General features: G+C 39.6%; 1 protein-coding gene across 2 annotated transcripts in view; it reads left to right on the plus strand.

The window, feature by feature from the left end:
- The window catches only part of SMURF2 (SMAD specific E3 ubiquitin protein ligase 2), a 59,026-nt gene that overhangs the window by 14,906 nt on the left and 18,791 nt on the right, over positions 1–25,329 (plus strand). The window contains exons 2-7 of one of the 2 annotated variants that reach the window (XM_088176735.1): positions 11,895–11,933; positions 13,488–13,596; positions 18,731–18,760; positions 20,280–20,413; positions 20,597–20,662; positions 24,297–24,381. In XM_088176735.1, coding sequence (XP_088032861.1) covers positions 11,895–11,933; positions 13,488–13,596; positions 18,731–18,760; positions 20,280–20,413; positions 20,597–20,662; positions 24,297–24,381 — 463 coding nt within the window. The remainder of the gene's footprint in view (positions 1–11,894; positions 11,934–13,487; positions 13,597–18,730; positions 18,761–20,279; positions 20,414–20,596; positions 20,663–24,296; positions 24,382–25,329) is intronic. The other variant, XM_014882715.2, reaches the window with a different exon arrangement.

The raw sequence follows: 25,329 nt of genomic DNA on the forward strand, positions 1-25,329 counted from the left end.
TTAGGTCATTGTAGGGTGTTTAGTATTAAATAATTGAGATGTCAGAAGATAGTTGTGAGACAAAATAACATTGTACTTGGAAAGTTAATATATTTGTTTAGCAAATAATTCTATTTGGGTACCCTGGGATAGCTCTCAATTAGCAGTTGAGATGTCCAAGTAGCATTGTGTCAAAGAAATGCATGTAAAGATTCCTCTGGAAAAGCTGGGTCTGCTCTTAACTTGCTTGTGCAGCCATGTAAGAAATGGTAGAAGTTATTTAGTATAACAGTGTGAGCAGAACTGCAGGAGGTTCAGAGTTCCTAGAGTGGAAGGCTGCAGGGAAATGAGAGTTTTCCATTTCAGTGTCCCCTTAAAATCCCCATCATGTCCACTCGGACTGTCTGAAGTTCAGAACTGGTGTTTGAGGTCCATGGAAATACTTGGATGCTCCTTGTCCTTGGAAGCCACTCTGCCTTCTGTAATGAAATGTTTTTGAACTTGTTGGGAATGTTTTCTTGGATTTTTATCCATTTGCTGTACTGCTAGGAGTGTTGGTGCACAGTGTCACACTTTCTGCATTCATGTAATCACCTTACACTCCTCTTTTCAGTCTCAGCTCCTCTCCATTATCTTTCTTAATCTTCACTCTACCCTGCTTAATATCTTCTACTCTGTATTCTTTCTTCTCAAAAAAAAATTTGTATTTTCACTTCTTGAGCATTACATCTTCCCAAAGGATTTCTGAAATTGTAGTTTAAATGACATGGCAATGGATTTTGAGCAAGATCCTTTATTTCCATGTGTTGGTGAGCTATTTCATCTGAATCTCTTGGTGTTCTGTTTCTTTAAATTCCTTTTAATATTATTTCTTACAACACTATATATATTGTACTGATTTGTCTAAATAATTTAAGCAACTTGTGTAAAACCAAGGCTTTACTGTAAGTTGCTTTACTTCAGTTGAAATAAATAAGATTGCTCATTCAGTTAGCTCATCTCTCTTCAACACCAGCAGCTTCTTGTTTGGATTTGTTCTGTAGGACACATCTGTTTAAAGACAAAAACCAAACTGAATCTGTCCATATTAAAGGACTGCAATAACTTAATCAGTTTATAAATGCTATAGGCTAATGATAAAATAATCTCCTGGAGATGAGGCTTCATGGGTGTGTGCTGGGGGATCAGACTGGACTGAGGTACATGAGAGTTTTAATGATGTTTTCATGGTGACATTGTCTTGGTTTTCCATCTGTGCTGCCTTTAAACATCTCGAGTTTTCCTGATTTAGATGATGTTGCATTTCTGCAGGTACAGACAGAATTCCATCATCAGAGACATGACCAGGTAAAGGTGTGTGTGTATAGTCCACACACCTTCCTGCTGACCCTGTTTTATTTTTGGCAGAAGTCAAACTGTCAAGTTCCAGAGAGAGAGAGGCAACTTCCAGAGTTGAAAGCATTCCACTAAAACCAATATTCCAAAAAAACTGAATATAGGGATATTGTGCTTGAATATTTCAACTGTACTAAATAAGCAAGAGGCAGGATCCACATATTATGGAGGAGACAGAATGTCTGAGGTTGTGGATATTGATGATAATGCAAGAGGATATAAGAGTACATTACTCATCTGTATTGCCCCATATAATATCATGTCAGTACATCAGGTGTAGTAATAAAACAAAATTGTGCTGAACTAGGAGTTTAGATTAAGGGCAGATGCTTAATTAATGATTTTTGCTAGTGCTAGTATCAAAATCATGACCCTCTTGAGCTCTTTAATATTGTTTTACTTATTAGAAGATGATTTTTTTCTAAATACTTAAATATGTATTTGAAATGCCAGAATTCTTTTTTTCTCCTGAATAAAAATTGTTGCCCAAGCTTTTCTCATGAGTTAGGAATTATTTCTTAAAAAGCATCTGACAATCCTTTTGGTAGTACTGATAAAATCAACATGTACAGCATTTTGCTGGAGTGGCATGGGAATTTCTTGTAAAGGATAAATTATGTCCTTGTAGAGTTTTTTTTTTTTTTTCTTTCCTGGTTCTTTTCCTTTCTCCTTTTCCCAGAAAAGCCCCAGCAGTAGTGCTGTTCCCCAAGGATTGTGTCTGCAGCAGAGACAGACTTTTGAGACTTCCTGTTTCAATCCCACGTGTGGCTGTGTCCTGACAGCACAGCCTGGGACGCTGCTGGGATCCACAGTCCCTGACACCCAGCAGTCTCACTTAGCTGCAGGTGCCTCTTGGCTGAGCCCTTTTTAAAATTCAGGGCATTTTTGTCCGGTTGGTAATTAGATCATGAATTTCTTTTGTTGTTGCCTCTCCTACAGCTCATTGAGAGGGTGGAGAGTTTTACTGCAGTGAAACAAATCCAAGAGCTCTGCTCCTTGCTGGCAGGTTTGTCCCCAGCGCGTTGTCAGAGGTGCATGAAATACATCGGGCAAAGCTTTCATTTATTTCTCCCTTTAGATTCCCCCCCAACTCCTGTTCCTGTCAAAACAAACTGAGAAATAGATGGGTGAATTTCCATATCACCGTTTTTATTTACCCGTCAGAGGAAGGATCCTGTGCTCCCTTAAGTATTTTACAAGCTGATAATTTTGGATTAATTGCTTCTGTTTTGGTTAAAAACTAACTGCTGGGATTGTAAAGAAGTCTTTAAGGATTGGGGTAAGATTTTTTAGCACAACTGTAAGAGTTTAAGATAAAAGAGACCCCCTTTTCTTCACCTAAGTTCTTAAAAACTATTTTATTCCAGTATTTCTTGGATAATTGAATTAGAGTTTACTTCATTCACATTTGGATATAAAAACCACCTCTGCCATTTGAGATTAGTTAATCTTAGTAATGTTACTCTAAAGTTCTTTTATGGACTATATTTTTAATATTGCAGGAGGCTAAGAAATAATTGAGACTGCTACGACAAACATAACAGCAAAGCTGCAGGATTCTTTCATCTTTTTAATGGATTTCTATTTCCCACCCTGATTTTGTTTACTGGAATATGATTTTATACTTGTCACCAATATGAGAAACAGAAGGAATATCTTTGAAATTGGTCTGAAAATTGATCTTTGCTGACTTTCTCCTTTGAAGTATTCTAATGGCTGTTAATTTAAAACTGTTGTTCCCCCCACTCCAGGTGACAGCACAGTTTTAAGTCTCTGTAAGTGGTGTCTGTCCGACAGCTCCATGGTACAGTTGTGGTTGGTTTTTCAGATGTTGAAAAACGAGTGAGATGGGATGGTTAGGCCATTTTGGAGGAGGGTAGAGAAGAGAAATGGAATTTATAGTGTCTGAAAATTATGCATTAGAAACATCCATCCTGGCTGGCCTGAGAGGCTCCATCCACACTGAACCAGGAAATTCACATATTCCCAATAGCCTTTGTTTTCTTTAAGTTTCCCATGTGTTACTTCTGCTTGTTTCCCATTGACCTGTGGCTGAAGCCCTGATGAGCATGGTTTATTTTGTATCATTCAGCTTTAATTTGCACATTTGGTATATAGTTAGAAAAAAAAAAAGCAAACCAAACCCAACTTTCTTTGCATCTACTTACTCAACTTAACTTGAATTAATGTGAATATCCATGAAACAGACTTGTAAACCTTCCTGGTAGTGTTTGCAGTGCCTGGGGAGGGCTGCTATCTTCATTGCAAAAGTGGCAGCATAATTTCTTTGCTTTACCTCTGGAGAGGCATATCAAATAAACGGGACACATGAATAGGGTGGCTGACGTGTGTGGCAGCGAGCCCATCGCTGAATGAATCTGGGATACGTGAATGCAGGAGCTGCTCGAAGGAAGAATTCAATGGTCTGGGGGTTTTGTGCTTTATTTTACTTTTGGCTTGGAGTGGAGTAAGGGAGGAGAAGTGGAAAAGGAAGCCTTTTGTTTACAGTGAAACAATGCTGTGAAGTAGACATCGTGATGTAAGAACAGGAGTCTAAACATGGCAAATCTGGGCAGGCTCCATCTGGCCACGAGTGGCTCAGCCGTCCCCGCTCACACTGCTGGAGTCTGCAGTCGCTGTCGTGTCGTCCTTCCCTTACAGGAATTTCAAATAGCCTTGGAGACTCTCTCCCAGCGTTTTATTATTGCATGAGATGAATGATTTATTGGCTTAACTGTTTCTATCCAGTGATGCATTGCATCTTTGTTCTCGCTGATAAATGTTTTCGTTTGGAATTTTAAACTTCATGAGTTACACTATGTGCAAGTTATGGTCTGGAATTCTAAATCTGGTCACAGCACAGCCTATTCTTGTGGAAAACTTTGAGTGAATCTGTTGAACAGAAGATGCACTGGTTTTGTGTCAGGTTCTGGCATCTTTCGCTGTAGTTTAAATTATATTGCATTATTGGGCCATTTGTCACTTTTGGATATGCATATTGCTGGTTATTGTGGGTTTGTTTGTTTAGTCCCACAGGAAAAATTCTGATTTGTTGAGACACAGATTTCTAACTGACAATGCTTATGATATATGTGATCCTTGGAAATGGGTTTCACTTTACCTGTAGTATATTAATCATTTAACATCTGGCTTGTGTTGAACTTACAGGAATGTGTATATGGGAAAATTTAGAATTGTAACAATTAGTAAAGGAAATTCTTGTTAAAAGTGCTTTACTAGTACTATGTTTATACTAATGCATATTTTAGTCGAGTTTATTTTAAACCTGTCTACCTTGTGTTTGGACATGACTCTAGCAGTGATACTTTTATATGTCACTTAGAATATTTTTCTGCAACCTGACATGTTGGTATTAAATAGCACTTTAAATATCCATTAGTACTTTTGAATTGTTCTAATACATATTCTTAGTAAGAGTCAGAATTGGTCCATGATTCTAAGTTTGCATTCAATTTAAACAATGTGTGTAAATGTAGAAATGAATTTCCTACCAGTATAAACTGTAGGAGTGCTGTGAGGCAGCTGTGCCTGTTGAAGATGTCACCATCCCTTCCCGTTGGGAGCAGAAGGGATCGTGTGATGCAGCTCCAAATTCCCATCAGGAAAAGGTACCAGGTGAAGCAGCCCAGTGATGGTGTTTGGAGTGTACGTGGGGCAGAGTGATTGCCTCGGGTCTCATCGGGCAGAGTGTGTCTGAAATCGGTGTCTGCCCAGTGTCCTGGGGTGAACTGGGCTCCCACGTGCTGGCACATGGCACCTGCAGCTCCCTGTGCTGCCTGCACTGAGCCCTGCAGAGCGTGGAGTTTGGAGTGTTAATTTGGGTGGTGCTGAATTTTACACTGAGGTATTGGGGAAAATAATTATCCTACCATTCTCTCTGCGTGTACATGTTTTATACTGATTCTAGTTTAGAGCTCATTGGGTTATTCTGAATTTCTGTTGCTTTGTGAGACCCAGCAGCTGTCTGTAAGTAAAACAGAGCAGCCTGGAAGTAATTGTGTGTGTACTTGCAAGAGAAGTGCTTTTTTGTGTTTTAGTTCTGCATTTCTGAGTGTGCTTTGGGAAATGGAAAAGCTGAATGTTTAAGGAGAAGACTGTGTGTCTGAAAACCTGAAGGGTGTTAGCTGGTTACGTTGGTATACTGGTGGCAAAATGTGCTTTTAAACTTAATTTAATTTTTAATAAAATAAATTTCTGGAACTGCAAAATAGAGGCAAGAGGAAAAACTACATGTCTGCATTAAAATGGAAACATTAAGGGTGCATTTTTTGTGGGGTGCACTTCTCCAGCACAACTGCAGCCTGGCTGATCCTCCCTGCTCTGCAGCCCTGTGCTTCTGCCACTTCCTTTGCCGCAGGTTTGCAGATGGCGTGACTGCAGGATAAGTCTGTGCAGCTCTAGGAGCCAATGGTGAACTAATCCGTCTCCCCAGAAGGTTAATTTTCAGTTAAGCCAGTTCAGCTTCCTGCTCTACCTTGTATCCCTGTGCTGGCTGGACCTGCTTTGAGGGAGGAACAGCTGCAGCCCCCTGTACTGTTGGGTGCAACATGAAACCTTCCAGCTCGGAATAATGGTCAGCTGCTGTGTTCTGACCCATTTCATGCTGCAAGACCTGGACTCCAAACCCCTGTGCACCTGCAAAATACAGTATTTGCTAGGTTTACCTGCCTTTGTGTGTCCCTTCTTGACAGCAATCTTTAAAAATGCAGGAATTTCATTAAGTGAAAGTAAACCCTTAGTTTTACAGTCGTGTTCTGTCACATTTTGTTCGTCTGCAGAAAAAGCACCTTTCAAAGGAAATGGAACCTTAAAAAAGTTCCTCAGAGAGATTAACGATAAAATAAAACTTCATGTGAATAGTTGGGGTAAACAATTTTATTTCAAAACCTTAATTGAGGAAGTTATTACCCCAACAGCTGTATTTGCAAAATCCATACGGTATTATTTACAGCTCTTTGTTCAATAAATAGTTGAAGACCTCCTGTTTTATATTTTCCCATGTGGGAATTCAGGCAGGTCCAAGGAGAGAATGCAAACAGAAAAATATAAGTTTCTCGTGAGTGTGCCAACAATGGAAGAAACCATTAGGACCCAGTAGGAATTCGTTTAAAAATGTTTAAAGTATTGAGCCATCCTGCTGGAACCTGTGCATGGTGCGCTGTTTGCTTGTCACAAACGGCTTTTCTAAAACAAATAAGTGAATTTGCAAAGAGTTTTGTACAATGTGGAGAAAAGTACATCATGTCAGCCTTAGGTTCAAACACCCGAGCAATTTCTGGGTCCCAGGGGCGGCCGTGAAGGCGAGGAGGGGCGTGAGTGTGGCTTCATTTGCCTTCCTCCCTCTCCCTCCCCCAAGCAGGCTCATTCCAATCAGCAGTGTAATTGGAATGCAACCACAGTCTGGAGGAGGAAGGGGAATTTTTGGCAAGGAGAGGCAGAGCAGTTGGGAGCTTTATTCAGATTAAAGCATAGACGACCATTCATTATCAGTACAACACACATTAGCAACAGCATAGCATTGTGTTTCTACAGCTGGGACTTATTTCAGTGATTGTATTGCCTCGCGTAGAACATGCAAACAACTGGGATCTGATCACAAAACCCAACACTAATGGCTTTCAGTAAAAGATGGTGTTTCTGTAGGGGAAGAAAGACTTGTCTTCAAAATGAGCCATTGTGGTAAAAATTGATAGGCAGCCTGTCACCTCCCGTGTGTTACATATGTTCTTGAACAAGTGCTTTTTCTGAGAGAAAAACCCTTGGGGAAGGAAAAAACCAACACGAATGATAATGTTAGAAGTGTTGGTTGGATTCAGAAGGCTGAACTTGTTCTTCTGTGGTGATGACACGTGGAAAGCCAGAAGATTAGAAAACATAATCTTAGCTTTGGACCGAGTGCTTTCCTCCCCATAACCTCAGGGCTGTCTGTTGACACAGTGTGGGTTCTTATGGATGGCTGGCATGGGATGGGGGAGTTCTACTGAGCCATGTATAGACTTAAATGTGTTGATTGTGTGTTTCCTTCTGCAGCTGGTGTGCTCACTGCCATGGACATTCATGATTATTTTTATTTTCTTACCTGTCTTCCTTAATCTTTCTTTGTTAGTATTGGTGTGTCTCAAATGTGTACATTTAAAAACTGCTTACTTATGATGGCTTAAGCAATATTATTTTTAACATAGGAATTTAAAGACTAATATATTTGTAAAATGATTGTCTACAGCTGTAGCCCTGAGGTGTTTGTACCTCATGCTGCTGGGTATAAACACATTTAAACCTTGTCATTTGTCATAAATCAAGAGGTGCATTATAACAGATAACTGAGAGTGTACAAGCATGCAGGTCATGTAACACTAAAACCTACCTGTGAAATAAAGTAGTGGTGTTCATGTTTTGCAGGTGAACGTGGGGAACAAATTTGCTACAAACAGTTTGATACAGGCTGGAAATACCCACAAGGGTTGAATACACAGCCCTTAAATGTCGGGTTCCTTAAATTCACATAATGCTTTCTTTCCTCCTGATGTTGCTTCCTCTGCACTCGTTCTGGTGTGACCCAGCCTTTGGAGGGGAATAGATCATTGAAGACTCTGAGCTCATGTCTGAGGTGGTGATTCTGTGAAGTCTCATAGATCTTTATCACTTTTAGCTTCTTTTCAACGAAGGAACTTCCTTTCCACTTCGTGGGCTTCATGTTCTTCCTCCCACTAACTGTGGAGACCTGGTGTTACTGATATACTTATTATTCTGAAATAAACATACTTTTTAATACTTATAAAAACAGTGGTAATGTATAACATAGGACACCTTCCCTAACAACAGCTTGATGTCATTAAAAGTTTGATTTTTCTCTAAAAGTGGTTCCAAAGTAAGCAGCAGTTGTAACAAGAGTTCTTCAGTAACTAGCAAAAAGAATAAACAGAGTTCAGAAAACGAGAGGGAAGTATTTATCTTTCTGTAAAATTGACCTTTTCAATAGTCATAGTTCCTTTCAATTTTTATGTGAGTTCAACCAATTATTCACCCCCTCTATAATTGCATGTAACTTTAAATAGCTAACACAGATTACAGGGGTTTGGGAATACTAAATATTTTGCATTTACTTATAATAGTTAAATTATTTTTCAGAAAGCCATTCTTTGTCAGTCACAGGAGTAATAAATCAGAAAAAGGAAATTGGCAAATATGATTCACTTAAGTCCTATTTTTGAATATTTGTGAACTGTGTAGCACAGCTTTCATAGGAGAAGACTGGGTAGCTTATAACATCATGCTCTTTTCATGTTTCTGTGAGTAGATCTGACTAGCATATGTTAGAATGAGATCATAAAGCATGATAAAAAAATATTTAATGTATGTATACTATGTAAAATTGATGTGCTGTTTGTCTTGGCACATATATATTGGAATATTAATGTTCTCTTTTCTATAGACTACCCAGGAAGTCTGTAATAAACAGAAACATAGCTATCCATTGACTCACTGATACTCTGTAATGAATACTTTATCTACACATGTGTGCTAGAAGCCATTAATGCCATTTGATGATGCACTTATGGACCAACACAACTCTGTTCTTTCTTATCCAGCCATTGGTTTGCATTCTAGTTCCAGTGCAAGTTTAAATAGTTAACTTTTTGTTTCAAAAGAATTGTAACAAGAAGTGCCTTAACACAAGCACATCCAAATAATAAATAACTTTCTGCAGTGCCCTTGTGCCTCCAGAGGATCCATTCGTGGTGGGGCTGTGCAGATCTGATAACGATGAGTGTTGGGTCCAGAATCATCAGCGCTTTAACTTGGCTTTGTCAAGGGAAAGAAATCTCCCTCTAGTTCTTTCTGCTTTTTGAATCTTTAGCTTAAATTGAACCTAGGATAGAGGACTCAAAGATAATGAAGTCCCGTGAGTTTTGTGAGAATCATTGCCTGAATAAAGAGGAGACCCTGGCAGTGACCTGAAGTGAGAGGAAAAAGCTGCAGCAGCTCCTGCACTGCTGGGCCACGGGAGAGCCTGCGTGGGAGAGGGTCTGTCTGAGTGCCCAGAGGGAAAAGCCTCAGCCACAGCCTGCAGTCAACCGTGAAACATAAATCCATAGGAAACCAAACTTCCTTAGCTTTTATTCTCAAGGAGCTATTAATCAGCTGGTTATCAGAATTTTCAGAACAGGTTTTTAATACAGTGTTGAAACTGTTAGAAAAGTGGAGCATAAACTCTGGTCCTTTCCCACCAGTGGGAAAAGTTTTGTCCAAAAAAAAGTCCTGAGATAGATGAGATCTCTGTGTGTGGAAGAAGATTGTTTCTCTTTGAGTTGAGCTGATCTCCTGGGACTTGGGCTTTTTTACCTAGAAATACCTGGCAGAGAGGGTGTTGTTAATGGAAGCTTTCTCAGCATCTCTCCTGTTTTGTTAACCTGACAAAGCCAGAGTGGGCTGACATCTGACTTGCCTTAAATGTGGTTACTAGAGAGAGAAAAGTTGAGCCAAAAATATTAGTTTGTTCACTCATGGCTAATTGTTGGGGAAGCAGTTATGAGTGCTCTGCATGTGCCCAATCTTATAAAAATGAGACTTCAGTTAAACTACATTGGCAGGCTTGCTTTATTTTTGAAAAGAAGTGTTTGTAATTAGTTAACCTTACAATTTCTCTCACAGGAATAGTTGAACCTCTTTTGTCTTGGACATTATATAGTTTCAGGAGCACCCTGTGTGGCTGTGCTGTAGAGGAATTTTGACTTAACTATCGGGTTTTAAGCCCTCAGCTTCACTTGACACTTCCCATTACTTGTAATAGGTAAAACTGTGACAATAATTATATCTTTTTTTAGATGTTTTAAACAGTTGCCATCTATATAAGCATCTATTTTACTTGAAGCTTTTCAGCACTAGATGAAAGGTGGCTGGTGAGCAATAACCTATTGCAGTTCTTGGACAGATTATGTCTGTTGTATTATCATTTTCCTGAAGATATTCTTGGTGTAATAAAACCTTAAGGAGCTGCAAAAGCAGTTTTTTATTACCTCTTTTTTTTTTGTTTTTTAAATGCCTTTAAGGTTGTTCTCAATGTTCTGAATAGACTAAACTTTAGATTGTTGGGCACGTGGAAGCTTTGGTAACTGTGGATTTTTATTACACCATGCAAAGAACTTTATTTGATTTGTGGAGCAGTGATGTGACAGTCTCTTTCCTATATGTACTTGCTTGCTGGGTATCAGAAATATCTGAAACATTTGACTCTCTATTAATATTTTATTACTGTTGACTGTTCAGATTGAAACTATTGGGTTTCAATCACGGATTGGCTCTGCTTGCTTTTATTCAGGCAGAAATTGGGGATCAGGAGCCTTGCAGGATCAGTGCAGAGTATTCTGGGAGGAGAAAGGATGACCAGTGGTGTTTGGTTTTAGGTGGTGCCTGTGGGATGTGATTATTGGATGCACTTTTCTGTATTTGCATTTCCTGGCAGTAATAAATATTGACGATCTCATAGGAAAAGTATCCAAGGGAATCATATAGTGAGGAATCTCCTGCAGCATCAGGTTCCAACCAAATAACTCTTCCCACTCCCCCCCCTTTTTATTCTTAATACTAGCTGTGGGAATTCATGCTTTTGCTCAATCCCCAAGAATCCTTATGTGTTATCAGTAAATATTTTAATGTTTCACAGGGGAATCTAATATTTCCTGCTTACTAAACCTGTGATAATAGATAAGCATACTAGTTGAGCAGTGGTGCAGTTTGTGAAGAGAAGTCTTCATTGTGTACCTTGGCACCTTCATATAAAATTTGTCCCCTTTGACCTTTTATTTATTTATTTGTTTATTTAAATTTATTCTCATAGGAGATTGTTTTCCCTTGAGTATTTTTAGTTGAGAAATGCAAATGTTCCTTCCTTTTAATTTAAACAAACAAACAAACAAAAGCCTGAAACAATAACTAGCTGCTACAAATAAAAGATATCTTTGGAACCATCAAAACTCTGGCTTTAGAAGTTAGTGTGCTCCACCCAAATGCTTTTCAGGTAAAACCTTTTATTTATTACCATGCAGGATAACAGAAGAGCCTTGGCTGCCTAATGTTCTGGTTTTTGTGATGAAGGAAGCTTTTGCTGGGCTGTGGAACTGAGCATAAGCCCCTGCTTGTGTCCCAGCACTAATGATGGTGAACCAGCCAGGAGTGCTCCAGGTCCCTTTCTGATGAACTCACAGTTGGCAAAATATTTCAGGGAGGAAAAAAAACTGCCACGTGAAACTATTGCCTGAGGAAAGCAGGGCCATGTCACTTCCACTGTAATCTACCTACAGGTAGATTGCTAAAAGATGACACTTCCAGCTCAGCTTTCAGGAATTAATTTGCATCACAATATAAATTATGATGGAGCACAGTTATTTGCTGTTTGTTTTATTTTAAGCAGGATTTTCTGAAGTGCTGGACAGGTAAAATAATTTTCTTTTGACGTTGGCGATCAGTAACTTAATTTTGTATTTCTGTTTTTCTTGCAGTACTGTGTGCAAAAAACTTGGTGAAAAAGGACTTTTTCCGTAAGTAGCTGCTATAGTTTTATACATTTATCTATAGATGGAATAAATATTACACAGGTTTTATAGTCCAATGTTTGCATATTATCATTATCTTAAGATATTTTCAGTAAAGGGCCTGAAGGCTTTGATGTTTTATTTCAGGGCTCTTATTTTTGTCTTAGGTGACATTCATCACAGAATCATCATAGTAATTAAAACACTGACACACTGTCTCTGTTTTTATGGGAGTGGGAAACAAATTTACCCACTCAGGCAAATTACATGTTTTTCAAATTTAGTGTCATACACTTATTAAGTTGTTTTTCATACAAGAACTTTTTGTCAAGCAAACAGATGTGCTCCTTAATTATTAATAACCACCTCATAACACCGACATACTCTGAAATTATATTTTAATTAATTTTAATAATGTTTTGAAAGAAGTGCTAAGAAGTAGATGAAGGAGGCAGAAAGGAATGCTATTGTCTGTGTCCTGCCTGCACAGATCACCTGCCTGCCACCTCCCACCTGGGAGCAGGAGGAATTCAGAAGAGCACACCTGACCTTTGGAAAGAAATTGAAGAGGCGATGATCCAGAATTATACTGTGATTTGAGATGCTTCTAAAACATTGCTTATATCTCAATTTCTGTATTGATTGCAAGTTCTTTGGTATTGAACCGTTTGATCATGCCTGAAAAAAAAACCCCTCAGGATCTGCAGTGTGTGATGCTGAAGCACAGATGTCCCAAGGTCCCACTCCTTTGTCCCCACGTGCTTTCTGTGGCACAGAGCCCTCTGCTGCCTGACCAGCTCTGGCTGAGTCACCTGAGGAAGAGCAGCTGGCACAAAATTGCACCTCAGCAAATGAGATTAATGTTTCCTCACCTTGGTTCCTGCAGCTGACTCACAGCACAGATGAGGGGAGGAATAAATGAGTGTGAGGGGAAGAGGGCAGGACCTGGGGCATCAGGGTGGGGCCATCCCTTGGTGGCAGTTCAGCACGAGGTGCTCATCGTGGGCTGCTCTGCTCCTGCTGCTTTTCCACCCCTGGATCTGAGTTCAGCACCAGCTTTACACCCATTTTTGGTGTTCAGTGTTTCTGAGGTACTGAGCTGGCAGCAAACAGAGCACAGAGCCAGCAGAATATCTGGTGAATCCTAAATGCAAGAATAACCTGTTGTAGGCAATTCTCTGTTACACCAATATCAGCCAAAATCGTAATTGTGATTTGATCTTAAACATATAAAGAATATAAATATTTTCTCTGCCTTTGGCTTCTTTGTATACAGAGAATTTACTCAAACCTGAACTGGGAAGATTAAGGTGTTTGAATTTTTTTTCCCCAATGTGTTTGACTTACACAACTTTTTCTTAGTCAACATCAGTGAAATAAATTGCTAACTTACACATTTCCTGTGCTTAATACATCATGTTATTCCCATTCATTAAGTAGGACTCTCATTTATGAATAAAGGGCAAATAAATCTACAAATTAAAGATAAATGAGCAATGATAAAGGACTTCAAAGCATCCTGATCCACTTGGTAGCTTTATTTTCTTTTCCTCCTCTTAGGACTTCCTGATCCCTTTGCTAAGGTTGTGGTGGATGGATCTGGCCAATGCCATTCTACAGATACTGTGAAGAATACACTTGATCCCAAATGGAATCAGCATTATGACCTGTAGGTGGTAACAGTGATAACCAAAGGTTTGAAGTGAAATCCTCTAAATTACACAGACAATATCAGATGTTCATTATCCTGTCCTATGTATGGCTTGGAAAGTATCCCAGAGTTTATTAGTTTGAGTGAAAAGTAAATGTAGCAAAATTCCGCTTTCTTATTTACCTCAAAATTTAAACACTGCACTTGTTTTTCTGGTGCTGATGTCTGCAGCATGCTTACATGGACTACAGCATTGTTTTATTGTGGTATTTTCATGTTAACACTTCTGTAAAATGAAGCAAGTAATTGACTGTTTTCCTCAAACTGCTCTTCTCTTGATGCAATTTTTTGTCTGTTGTGGTGCTACAGTATCTTTTTCTCTGTGTGCCTTTTGTTCAATTTTCTCTCCTTTCTGTCATTTTCTGTCCCAAATGTTGTTCTCACTCTGAATTATTGTTATCATCACTTGAGCACCTTTTTATGCTTTTGAGCAGTAGAATCAGTATGGCACATATATGTCATAGTTTTCCTGTCTTTCTAAAGCACAGAATATTTCTGTACAATATAAGTTATTAAAGCTTTAATTTTTATGTAGGTCTCTGTGAATGCTTTATTTTCCTTGTCTTTTATTCTTTATCTTTTTCCTTGGGATGAAAGCTGAGGAAGAGAAGTGAACTGTTTTGCATCATTGTATTCTCCTGTTCTGATCTCTGACTCTTTCCCTATGGCTCCATTCCCTGTCCTATATTATTAGAAATTGTTGGAGTATATTTATGTTCACTTTGGCCATCACCAAACCTGCAGCAAATCTGGTATTGGTACACAGACAGTTTCTTGTCCCTCTTTTTCCCAGTGAAGAAAAGCAGATTGGGTCTCAAGACCCAAGATTGGTTTAAAGTCATGTTTTTATCTACTCCTTATATGAATATCCAAGACTAAATATGTGGAGTCATTGTTCACAGTGTGGTAGTGCAGGATACAGAACATTTTCTTCACTGCTTAACAAAGTATCGTGGCAGTTTAGTGAAATAATAATATTAGAGTTTTATTATCCAAACCCAGTTCAAGCTTGGATTCTGCATGTGAGACTGTAATTCATATTCATTAGAGAAATGGATAAAAACTAAGTTTTAAGTTAATGTATAGCAAATGGCTCTCTTTTCTATTGAAAGAATTCTAAGTTATTTTGTTTTTTTAGTAGTAGTACACCTATTAAGATGTTGATTTGTACAGAATGGAGGTTTCAGACCTTTGCCTTTCCTTGTCCTCTCCAAGGATCAGAGTAGAGCTAAGGAGAAATCTCTAAAACCGAGCACAGGCTTTGATTGTTGTTTAGTTAGGTGGGTCTGTTAATGAGCATTAATGCTCGGCTTTCCAGGGATAGAAGCAGAAAGTGGTGCCAGCGTGGCTGAGTGCAAATCCTTCTGTCACCTTTGTACAGCTGGGGAAGGGACTCTCCTGCATCATTTGGCACTTACTCCTCTGAGAGATTCTGATGTGTGGAAGATGTCAAAATTCAGTGTGGAAGTCGCTGGTTCCCTGTGGCTGCCCCAGTATGGCCAGTCTGAAATGCTGTGGGACACTGGAGTTGCCTGGAGTGGCTGTAAAGGATGCTCAGTGCTCCATGGGCTGATGATTTCATTCCCTTCTGGAGAAAAGAAGCAGAGGACATGGGAAATGAGGGAGGATGTTGATATGCAACAAGAGTAATGGAAAAAAAACCTGTAAAATCTTTAGAAAAAATTCCTTTCTGGTTATAAGTTTTAAGGAAGGATGATGAGAAGGTATTTTTAGGTTGTTTTATAGAACAAGCCTTGGTTGTATCTGGATACTGTATTGTCTTTCCAAGGCTGTGATTGCAATCCACAACATATTATAAAAAGAAAGAAAAAGGGGGATTCTGGCAGAATGTTTTGCTTGAGCAGATTTGAAGCATCTCTTGCTGGATTATCCAAAGGAATTTAGACCTGTGTGAAGTATTTTTTGTGGGAGGTGGTTGGTTTTTTTCTTGTTCGGAGAAGAAGTTCCTTTAAAAAACAGATTTTGTTGAATTAGTGTATTATTTTCAATATAAAATCTTGTCCTCTAGGAAAAACTACTTTGTTTGATTCTAGCTGTTGAATTCCCTGATGACAGAAGTATATCCAGTATTTCTAATCCAAAGGGAAATTTAGTGTTGTGTCAGGCCTCGTTATTAGAAAATAATCCTTTCCCTCTCCAAATTTTCTTCATAATAATTTAACCCCTTTTATAGTCTCACCTGTTATTCCTTACTCTAGGGAAATGTATTTCTGTTTATGAACATCACTCACATTATCTTCACTTCCTATTTAAAACAGCAGTAAAAGATTAAATCTCTTTCGTACAGTGACTCCTTGCTTGGCTGTTATTGTAAGGTAATTTTTTACTGTATAATATACTCAGTGTCAGGTCTCAGCTTTTCATCTGCACCAAATATTAAGATTTTTTTTCATGTATCATATGATGGCAGATGCAAACAGCACAGTCACTGGAGTTGTTGTAATACATTTATACAGTAATGTCTGAATTAAGTTGCTAATTCCAGGAGAATTTTGTGGCTTGCTAACCTGATTCAGCATAAGTAGATATTCTGTTGTATAAGAATTTTTTAAAAGGACTTCTGCAGTATTATAAAGAGCAAAAAGGGGTTGGCTTTTGCCTTATGTGGTTCTTAATTCAGATCTTAGTGTGAAAAGGAAGTGGTTGAATTAGCTGCTTGGATTCTTCAGCCTAGATGGGTGTGTGTGTGTGTAGAGAGGGGGAATCTGGGAGGCTTTCCAGAAAGAAATTGCCAAATAGTTGCTGTCTGGATGTAGTTTAATGTCAGTAAAATACCATGCTTGCCCTGGATGTATTCCCCTTCCTTATTTTCAGTCTTGTTTGTGTTTTGCCTATTGTTCAGGCCTTTTCCTCAGAACTTTTGAATAACCAGACTTGACACATTTACAGACTTCTTACATTCAGTGCTAAACTACCTAAACCAGCAGTCCAGGAACTTCAATCTCCCTTTTCTCTTCCTTCCCCTTTCTTCCCCCCCCGCAGTAGCCAGAGCTCTCCTACACTGCCCTGCCCAGCCTGGCCCAGCAGCCTCTGCCCTTAAGGCACAGCAGCTCACATCCCCTCTTTCTCTCTGGAAGGTGTTTGTACCATGTTGTACCATGTTTGTACCATGTTTGTACCATGATGTCCCAGCTTAGTCTGTGCCCTTCAAGTCCTCACCCCCAGGCTCCTGCGTGGACTTTTGTCCTTTGTGATCTCTCTCTAATGGAACCTCACCCAGCTCCCATAAACAACTCCTCCTCTTCCCAAAATCTCCTCCCTGCAGGTTTTAGTGCTCTTTGGTGCCTTCACATCCTCAGGCTGCTGTGCTGCCCTGGCAGAATCACTTTTCTCCCCCAATTCTCTGACTATTCTGTCTAGTAAAACCCTAAGGATCCTGGATTTTTCTCAGGGAGAGAAGGCAGCAGCTCTGCCTAGTGCTGCTTTAGACAATCCCATCCTAGATTATCTCCTAAAGAATCATCAAACAGCTCTGTGCAACTGCTTTTCCTTCTGCACATGGTGCTCGAGGCCCATTGGATGAAGCTGATGCCCTTTGCAGCAGCCAGTGAGTACACACGTGTCCCTGCTCCATTCCTGCTCCACTCCTGCCTCAGCCACAGCCCCTGGCAGGTCCTGGTGACCATCCCAGAGGCTCAGACACCCTTCAGTTGCTGCAGAAATGAGCAATGCCAGGAAGGAAAAGTGAATGAAGATGGAGGATAAAAAATTGAGGTGCTATTTTTCGTTCAGTCTCTTCACACCCTCTTCTCCCCAGTCTGAAAGCAGCTGGTAGCTCAAAGCAGAGCACTGAGATTATATTAGAAAAAAAAAGTCAGAAATGGGAAAATGGAGAAACAAACCAAGTCATTCGTCCAGGTCGTAAAAACAGCGTGTGTGACAGCATGGATTAGAAATAGGGAATTCCTGGCTTCCAGACCTGAGTTCATACCTCGTGATGCTGCATTTTTCTCTCTTTCTGCAGGGAGTATGTCTGGCTTGTGATCAGGAAGAGGTGTGTTTTTTCAGGAATATTTTTTTCCACTTTCTTAATTCCACATTTCTCCAGTGAGGTGAACTCTTCAGGGAAAGTGTATGTAATGGCATGGGGATGAAAAGTCACTTGATACCAAACCTTCCTCAGTGGTAGACAAAATAACAATTATCCCTGTGTTTTAAATTTTTATTTAAATAATTTAGAGTTTCTACTAAGGCTTGAATTAGATTTTTTTTTCTTAGAAGTGCTAAGAGTAGGGAGATTAAAATTTCTGAACGTGCAGTTCCTAACCAGAGCCCTAATTTTAAAGGTTCAGAAAATATGGAAGTCAACAAAATATCTATGCAATTGAATCTCTGTGTTTCCATTTCATTAATACTAATCCCATTATCTCTGTTGAAGTACTGAAGCTGTGGAATAGATATTGCTGATAGGATAGAGGGGAGAAAAGAAATAAAGAAAGCTCCAAGAACTTTAATTACGAGGAGGAAGAGAGAGTCGTCCAACAAAATGGGGAGGTTGTGTTTTTTTGTTTCTGGTTTGGTTTGTTGCACTTTATTTTTTGGAACATTCTTTTTTAATAAAAAATAAAATTCCTAGCTCAGGCTTTTATGTTGGAACTTTATTGCCAGATGATGTAAAACAAATGTAACTTATCCACCAAATGAATTGGAAATGTCAACTCATCCTACTGTCACTCTCTAAATACAACCATGGGTTTTTATGCCTGAAATAATGCAGAAATGTAGATGAAACATTTTGTTGTAAAGCCAGCTAGACATTACTTAACTATTTCTTTTCTTCCTTTATTAAAAAAGCAGACATTTTTATTTGGAAAAATGCAGCTTGTCTTGCTTCTTTCCTTTAAAAGTGTGAACCAGCCCAGGTTTTTGGGTGCAAAAATCGAGAGTAGTTTATAGCAGTCCTTACCTGCTTGGTGTGGATGGTGACTGTTCATCTCAACCCTGAGAATCTCACCCTGAAACATTACAAACATTCTTGGAAACTGTGTTGTGTATTCAGCTGTTCTGCATATTATTCAAACTGTTCTGTTATGAAATTGTGTTTAACCATATACCTTTGACTTTTTTAAAGCAACAAGGAAAACTGGAAAATTCAAGACAGGTCATGATAAGTCTTTATTTTTAAGTGCACCTAAATTGTTCTCATGAGAATTTATTTTAAGTACATAAAACATTGTAGACTGCAACTGTGCACGTGATTACTCATCTTCATCTTGTTTCTTTATGCAAAATTGTCATTGTCAAGGTTGTAAGGCCAAAAATCTGACCTATGTTATACAATCAGTTTACTATTCAAAAAACTTTTGGGCTTTTTTATGTGAAGTTTGTATTTTGTTTGGGTTTGTTTGTTTTTGTGTAAATGTGCAGTGGTTATTTTAAACCATGAGGCTTTTATGTCTTCTACTTCTTGGGTCAGTTGCTGTCTGCAGGTGGGAAAAAAGAAGTTGTAAGAGTTCTGCTTTTTGGAAAAGGAAAAATGGGAGAAGTGTTAACCTGATCACAGCTGTAATTTTAAGCCATGCCAGTTAGTTCAATTATTTGGTTTGCCAACCTTGACAGTATCATTTCTATCTTTATGAAAATATTAAGATGTTTACAAGCCAATAAAGCCACAGTCAATGGGGAGATGTATTTAGACATTGGTTGATCAGTTTTCATTCAAAAACAAGCAGAAAAGCAGCACTTGGAACTAAACTGAGGCCAGAGTTTGTGGTCTGGGAAGAGAGAGCTGCAAGCAGTTCTTGGGGTCTAAGCCATAGTTACAAATTCCTTTCCCTCAACTTGAAACAGCCATAATAATTCACTATTGGCAATCGCTGATTTATCTTGAGTGTTTTGAAAACAAAAACGAGCTCACAAACTTACTGCCTCTGAAAAACAAAGCTTCAAAGGGAAAAGGCAGCAGTAAAGCAGCCCACAGTGTCCAGGTTTCCCCGGGGCAGTGAACACAGATGCAGGTTTTGCCAAGCATGTCGGTGGGAATGCTGCAAGGACAGTCCCGGAGGGAGCAGGGCAGGAGGGGAATGTGGCACATCCCAGCCTGAAGGCCGTGTGGGCTGCTTGTCACGGCTGCAGTGTGTGATGTGTGTCCCAGGCAGACATTACCCAGGCTCCTGGGGCTCTGGTACCTGCAGCTCTGGGGTGGCTTGGCCTGACAGTGCTGGGGAAGCACCTGCAGGGCATCCCTGCATTCCTGGGGCCGCTGTCCCTGCTCCTGCTGCCCCCAGACACTGCTGGAGCATTGTCCCCTTGGCACAGGCAGGGCTGGGGCATGGAGCTGAGCATGTTTGTGGCTGCTTGGAGAGCTGTGGTCGAGGGCCAGCCCGCAGCCTGCTCGTGTTGCTGTTTGGACAGATTTCGGTTGGTTCATGTGAATGCCCCCTTCCAGAATCAGGCTTTTAGAGCAGCTTGTATTCAAACGAGCTCCTCCATGAGACATGCTTCCATCGAAAACAATGCACATCTTACCTGCAGATGACTTGCTCTCTCTTGCCATTACAGTGTGTTAAATTTTTAATGTAATGGTTGATAATCCTTTTTCCCCCCAAGGTGATTTCTGATGCATCGTCGAAGTGTTCAGTGAGTGCCATTGACAGTACTGTTTGTTCCACGTTTTTCAGATATATTGGGAAGTCGGATTCAATAACAATCAGCGTGTGGAATCACAAGAAAATTCATAAAAAGCAGGGAGCTGGTTTTCTGGGTTGTGTGAGGCTTCTTTCAAATGCAATCAACCGCCTTAAAGACACTGGTTGTAAGTAAGCTAGGGACGAGTTTCTTCTCTAGCAGCCCAAGCTTGCATGCAAAGGCTTTTGAAGAATGACAGTTAATTGGGTTTTTGCTGCCTTTTATAAAGCTTGTATATTCCAGATGGTTTGGTAGTTTGTGATGGTGTTTTGTTTCATTGTGATTTACACTTTGTGCCCTCATTTTATAGATCAGAGGTTGGATCTGTGCAAGCTTGGGCCAAATGACAACGATACTGTTAGAGGACAGATAGTAGGTGAGTAAAGGTTTTTACCTTTAATTCTCTTTTTGTCTTCAGTTTCTATCGTAGCTATAAAAATAATCTTCTAGATGTCAGTTTTCTATATTGAATTCTCCTGTCTACTGCTAGAGCCACTTGGATCTCAGGCTAAAAGTATGTAGGTAGAGAATTAAAAAACCCCAAACACTAAGCAAACAAAAAAATCTAAACAAAATGCCGAAACCACCAAAAAAACCCACCAAAATATTATAGTAAGTGCTGGGGAAAATAAGACCATAGATAATTAAAAAAAAAAATTAGAAAATTTTTTATTTCACTGTTATGAATGGTGGCAGTTCGAGTATGAACTCTCTGTGAAAAACTGACTACAAAATTCTTGACCATGAAGAGCTCCAAGCAAAGCTGTGCTTCCTTTAGATTTTGGGAAAAACCGAAAAAGCATCTTGCTTACAATTAAAATTGCTGTCTGAGATTAATTAATTTTCTGTTTTCATGGCTTATTAACAAGTCTGTCACCAACCTCAGTAACTGTGCTTTGTCATTCTGTGAACTCATGAACTTTAAATAACTTCAGAATTAAAAAGAAGCCAGCAAATTGAAAAGCAAGTATCCACAAAAAACTTCATAAACACTCTCTTTGGTACATTCTCTGTTCTTTGTGAAGGCAGCATTTCTAGTAGGTCAAGTAAGTCAAAAGTTGGTCAGGATCAGGAAGTTCTTTATTTATGCAGCAAGACGTTAATGAGAATATTTGGACATGAGGGAAAGAAAAGTGAATTTTTATGCTCAGTTTTATATTCAATTCCTAGTTGAAATTATATCCAAACAGCACTTCTGTCAGCCAGGGAGCACCACTGAAACATCAGTCAGAAATAAGTGTGTGTTTGCCTCTCAGAGTGCTCTGTGAGTAACACCTGTGACTTCACCTCTTTGTGTTGCTTTAACTGTCTCCATCTGATCTGCAAGTTGCTTGTATTAAGAGCAGAGTGTGGTGGCACAGGAGAGTCAAATGATGGTAGAAATGTGGAGTTCTAAGTGCATTGCTGACCCTTCAGGCTGTTCTCCATTAAATTTTCAACATGAGCTTGCACAGAAGAGTGAAGGATGAATCAGTCACTTCTCTGGGGTGTGTTTTGTTGTGGGTTTGGTTTGCTTGCTGGCTTTGCTCCAGTGTCCTGGTCCCCTGAGCATCCCTGTGTATTTGCAGCTTTGTGGGTGCTCTTGGAGAGGAGGCTGAGCTGGATGCACAGGAGAGCAGGTTCAGGGTGTGCTGGGAGCAGGGAGCTCCATTCTGCTCACACCATGGAGCAGGGACTGTGCTCTCATGCTGCCCTCCAGAGTATGAACTCACATCCTGGTCAGCATCGCTGGGGAATGCTGCCATTCATTAAAGGGAAAAAAAAACAACCCAAAAACCCCTCCCCAAAGCAGAAAGGTCTGGGAGGCCTATGGCAAATCCATTGCAGTGTGCAGTGACAAAGAGACTTCAGAGAGGGCTGGCCAGGGAGAAGGAGTCAGAAGTAATCAGCAGAGTGGGCACAGACTGGACTGCCAGGCTGGCTTTAGCTGATGTGCTCATGAGAAGTGGTGCAGCCAAAGCAGCCCTGGCTCTCTTGGGATGCTGCTGGGGCTGCCCCTGAACACCAGCAGCTGTTGGATCATGCACTGAACCTACAAAAAAAAACCTTGTCAGGTTACAGCAGAGACCCAGAGCAAATCTGTGTGTTGTTTACTGTTGATATCATCAGAAAGGTCAAGTTTACTCAGTCATGGTTCTGTTTTAATTTAATGCATCCTTGGTAGGATTCCAGAGACTCCTGTCTTTTTTTAAGTTGTCATTATTAATCGTATGTTTTAATCTTTCTTTGCTAATGCAACTTCATTGGGTAGATGAATGAGCCTGAGTAAAACTAGGTAATTCCACTAGAGTAGTTAAATGGTAGAGAAATCTGGATTAAAAATAAGTAAAAAGACAGAATAGGTTATAAATATACTCTCAGTTCTTTCAGTTATAAACTGTCTTAAATTAAGAGACCATGCAAGATGGGAAACCAATATTAAAATGTCTGCCTTCAGCAGATGATAATCTTACAAATCAAGTGCACAGTGGGTATACCTCAGTACAAGGACCAAGGGGATCTTTATCTTAAATTCCTGGGTTGTCCTTAAAGAGAGGAAAGATAAGGGGGCGTTTTCAGCAATGGATCCAGGGGCACCTGAATTGTGTCTTAATCTTGCAGCTCTTCTGTGCCACCACTTTATTTCTGATGTGGCAGTGCAGAAAAAAATGAGCCCTTTTTTATTACAAAACCAAGCCATGCACAAATTTTGGTCCTCACGTAGGCAAAGAGGAGGTAATTGCCTTTGTTTATGTTAATTTCTGTCTGTGTTTTCCTTGCCAAACCTTGCCTACCTGCAATGGTGTGAACTTGTAGTGTGTGGGGTTGTGGCAGAATAAATACATCGTGTGAGATCTTGGTTTGGTTGAATTTAAAGGTGTCTTGCCCTCTAAAGTTGTTTTGTAATGTTAGTGTTCATGGAAGATTAGGGGTTAATATGGATTAGGAATGCAGCAGGTGCTCCAGGGCTCCCTGGGTTCGTCTGTTGAGTTCTAAGTTTCAAAACATGTTTTTGAAAATGTGGGGACTCAGGCAAAAATCTGTCTGTTCTGCTCCAACTTTTTAAACTTTCTGATTTTACAAGAGTTAGGTTGCATCCAGGTTAAGGTCTGCAAGATCATTTCAGTGCATATAAATAGGACTTGAAGACAGTTGTCCAGAGGTTCATTAATGCCACCTCAAGAAATGTGGGCCACAGCACGTATTTAGCTTTCTAAGCAATTGTTTTATTGTTAAAGGCATAACAAAACATCAAAAAACCACCCCAACCCTGCAGGAACACAAGTGTCATAAATTATCAGATTGGACACTTGCAAACTGTGATATTGGGAACAAAAGCAGCCTAAAAAAAAATCTTTGTTTTCATAATGGCAGTACAAAAGCTTCAGGCATAAATACCCATTACAGTGAATCATGCAAAAAAAAAAAAAAAAATCTAATTAAAAGTGAAGGAGTTTTGGTGAGGGCAAGCAAGGGCTTTTCAGGGTGCTTTGTGTGAGTTGCATTTGACTTCTTACCACTGGTGTTAGAAAGTAGCCAATAAACCAAATCTGAAGTGCTTCTAGCAGTTAAATTTTGCCTGGTTTTGTATTTGTGGTGTTGAAACACATGGGCACACAAAATATGTGAGTAAGAGTCAAAACCAGGGAGGAATTCCTTATTTTAGCTTTTCTTGTTCAGAGTTCTCCTGCTGGCCCTGTCCCAGCTGTGTGTGAGGTGGCACCACACTGCCACCAGTCCAGTGTCACTGTCCATCTCAACACACAACATCAATGGCAGTTTCACAATTCACCTCCTTTTCTGCCTTAACTTCTGCACTCATATTCCTTAAGCTTTTTGGAAGTAAAATATAAAGAATTCCATGTATGAAAACAGAGTTCCCGTGCAACCATCTTTGATTTGTGAGAAGGAAAAAATATTCCAAACATGTGTTAGCTTAGTCTTCCAAGTTGTACCAATTCTCTTTCAAATGTAACCATAATTTGCATTCAGATGCCACATCTTTAATTATTCTTTTATTATCCTAATAGTCAGTCTTCAGTCCAGAGACCGAATAGGCACAGGAGGACAAGTTGTGGATTGCAGTCGGTTATTCGATAACGATTTACCAGATGGGTAAGCTGACATCACTGTGATGCAAACACAAATACAGCTCATACAACAGACTTCTGCACTAGTGAGGAGTCAGTGTGCAAATAAATTCTTTTCAGTCTTGCACTCAGAGTCTGCAGTTGTGCATTCAGTGCAGGAGCTGAGCCAGCTGGGGTATGCAGAGCAGTTGATAGTTTGGCTGTTGTCTTATCTCCACTTGGAAAAGAGGAGGTGCCATATGGAAAGAAATGCTTTGAAAAAGAACTTGTTCAAGAAAACATGTATTTCAGATTAAATCACAGCCAGCAAAGTGCCTTATGCATGCAGTAGTTTTATAGCAAGGAAGTGACCACAGGGCCTGGCTGCCCTTCTGCAGCACCATGCAGAGTACATCCACTGTGATAAACATGGATCACTTCTTCTTCATGCACCTCTTAGTGAAGAAAACGTGACTGGAAAAGGTAATGCAGCCCAAGTTCTTGCTGTATTTACCTTCCAAAGGCAGGGCTTAGGATTCTGGTTTGTCCCTGTGAGAGTTAATGACATCATTATCACCTAAAACAGTTTTGCAAACACAGGAAAATTCTCTGGTTTAGGTTCTGGTGCTGTCAGCAACTTCTTCAGAGCAAACACAGACTTTCTGAATGTGATTCTTGGCAGGTAGAGGCAGGAGAAAATGAGTTTTCAGAGGATGAATTTTAAAATGCAAATCATCATCCTAGTCTATAACAGCATTCTTTTGTTAAATTGGAGTCCAGATAACTCAAAAACATTTTTGAAAATCCTTCTAAATTTTAACTTCAGAATGTTCCTTGCATAAATTTTGCTCACTTAATTGTGTAACTGCAAAATTTGCTTTACAGCCTTGTGTATTTCAGAGTGCAAATTTAATAATAATTCAAAAGTCACGTTATTTGAAGCTGACTTTTTAATGAAAGCAAGAAGTGCATGAAGATGCTGTGAAAGCATTTG

Source organism: Sturnus vulgaris, chromosome 20, assembly GCF_052056855.1.
Source record: "Sturnus vulgaris isolate bStuVul1 chromosome 20, bStuVul1.hap1, whole genome shotgun sequence".
NCBI classification, from domain to species: Eukaryota; Metazoa; Chordata; class Aves; order Passeriformes; family Sturnidae; genus Sturnus; species Sturnus vulgaris.